General features: G+C 50.4%; 1 protein-coding gene across 1 annotated transcript; it reads left to right on the forward strand.

Moving 5' to 3' along the window:
* Window positions 1–287: 287 nt before the first annotated feature.
* On the forward strand, window positions 288–1,199 carry KRTAP11-1 (keratin associated protein 11-1). Its single transcript, XM_036118546.2, has one exon. The coding sequence runs from the start codon at window positions 323–325 to the stop codon at window positions 821–823; it is 501 nt and encodes a 166-aa protein (XP_035974439.1). The 5' UTR covers window positions 288–322; the 3' UTR covers window positions 824–1,199.
* Window positions 1,200–1,949: the final 750 nt, after the last annotated feature.

Below are 1,949 nucleotides of genomic sequence, written 5' to 3' on the forward strand. Positions count from 1 at the left end.
AAGTGTGGGCTGGGATGACCGATAGCTTTGAAGCTGTCAAGTAACCTTCTTAATCCTGGCACTAAGTACAGTACAGAAGCCTCATGATTTAGTTACCAAACTACTAAACTGTCTTTATGAGGACGAAGGCTTCTCAAGAGACAATTAACCTAGAGATTCACAAGATGTTCTAAGGCATGCTGGTCTGAGCCAAAGAAGCCAGGCGGACCAGGGCGGGAGCCCCACCCACCAGCAGGGATATATAAAAGCTCAGGGACCTGAAGGGACATTCACAATTCAGGAGCTAGCTTCAGCAAGTTACCCGCAGCTCTCTGTCTGCACCATGTCCTACAACTGTTCTACAAGGAACTGTTCTTCCAGGCCAATTGGAGGACACTGCACTGTCCCCGTGGCTCCAGCTGCCACAGCTTCTTCCCACGATGCCGACTGCCTGAATAGCATCTATTTGCCCAGTTCCTTCCAGACTGGCTCCTGGCTCCTGGACCACTGCCAGGGGTCCACCTCTGAGTCCACTGCTTGCCAGCCAACCTCTTACCAGTCAAATCCCTGCGTCTCCAGCCCTGGACAGGTGACCTGCTCCCGGCAAACCACCTGTGTCTCCAATCCCTGCTCAACTACCTACAGCCGGCCACTCACCTTTGTCTCTAGTGGCTGTCAGCCCTTGGGTGGCATCTCTACTGTGTGCCAACCGATGGGAGGAATCTCCACCAGGTGCCAACCGGTGGGGGGAATGTCCACTCTCTACCAACCAGCCTGCGGGGTCTCCAGGACATACCAGAGGTCCTGCACGTCCAGCATGTCCAGCTGTCGAAGAACTTGCTAAGTGTGTGGGAGCCAGTGAGCGAATCAAGACTCCAGGACCTGCCAGCGGTGTTTCCAGGCTCGTCCAGCATGCTGCCTGTCCCTGAACAACTCTTCGTTGCTGACCACTGCTCTGATGGCCTTACTGCTTGGCTGCTAGCTCTGAATAAGCTGCCTTTGGCAATCGATGATTGTCCTGGCTAACACCAAGCTTATTTTAAGGGTTGGTCACTGGTGGCGCATATGCCTCTGGATGTTTCCAGAAACTTCACTTCCCATACCCCAGTCTCCGGTGGTTTTGACATGTTTTGACCTTGCTTCTGTGTCTTCTGGCTTCTGCTTTTGTGCCTCTGAGGAAGGGAACTTGTCTCGCTCTGTATTTTCTCAATAAACCTGCTTACTTGGCATTGCAAATGTCTGTCTCAGTAGAGTTCTTTATTTGCAAGGGTTTTTGCTGTCTATGAGCCATCCTTGCTGACCAGAGCCTGACATTCGTCTCTGAGCATAGAGTATGGGTTCAGTCATTGTGTTTCATGACAAGCAAGGGAATATCTGATATTTTACTTGGTTAGAAGGCTTTGGACATGTAGTGATCTAGAGTGATGTGTCCTCTATATTTACTCCAATTTGTATGGGTGCACAGAATAATTTCCATGTAGGAAAAAGAAAAGTTACCCCGGGAAACCAAGTCGTTTGGGAAACTATCCAGTGAAGGAGGTGGTGGATCTGTTAGAGTCTCAGAGTCTTACTTTACCAGAGGACCGCAGTGGAAAACTTTGCAGAAGGTCCCTTCGTGATCAGACCAGATGGAGGGAGAAAGAGGAAGGGTGGGGAAGTTGGTTTCCAAGGCCTGAGATTCATGGCATCAAAGGGTGGCTCCAGTTGTATATTCCCCTCACTTGCTGCAGAAGTTTGGTAGATCCTCCACACCCTTCCCCCCCCGCCCCCCCCGCCCCCCCTCCCCACCCGGGGCCAAATGCCCAGAGTAAATCAAAGCTCCAGGTTTCAGTAAATCTGGGCAGGAGAAACTTAAAAGCAAACTTCAGAAACACATAGTGGTTTATTTTAATAAGAGCCTTATTCCATGCTTGTTCTCCCCTGGATCCTGTGTATTGATAAAACAAACCATCTGGACTGGTGATCCACAC

This window comes from Halichoerus grypus, chromosome 1 (assembly GCF_964656455.1).
Source record: "Halichoerus grypus chromosome 1, mHalGry1.hap1.1, whole genome shotgun sequence".
NCBI classification, from domain to species: Eukaryota; Metazoa; Chordata; class Mammalia; order Carnivora; family Phocidae; genus Halichoerus; species Halichoerus grypus.

Coding starts and splice junctions, on each gene's coding strand:
- KRTAP11-1 (XM_036118546.2), top strand. CDS start 323: ATGTCCTACAACTGTTCTACAAGGAACTGTTCTTCCAGGCCAATTGGA.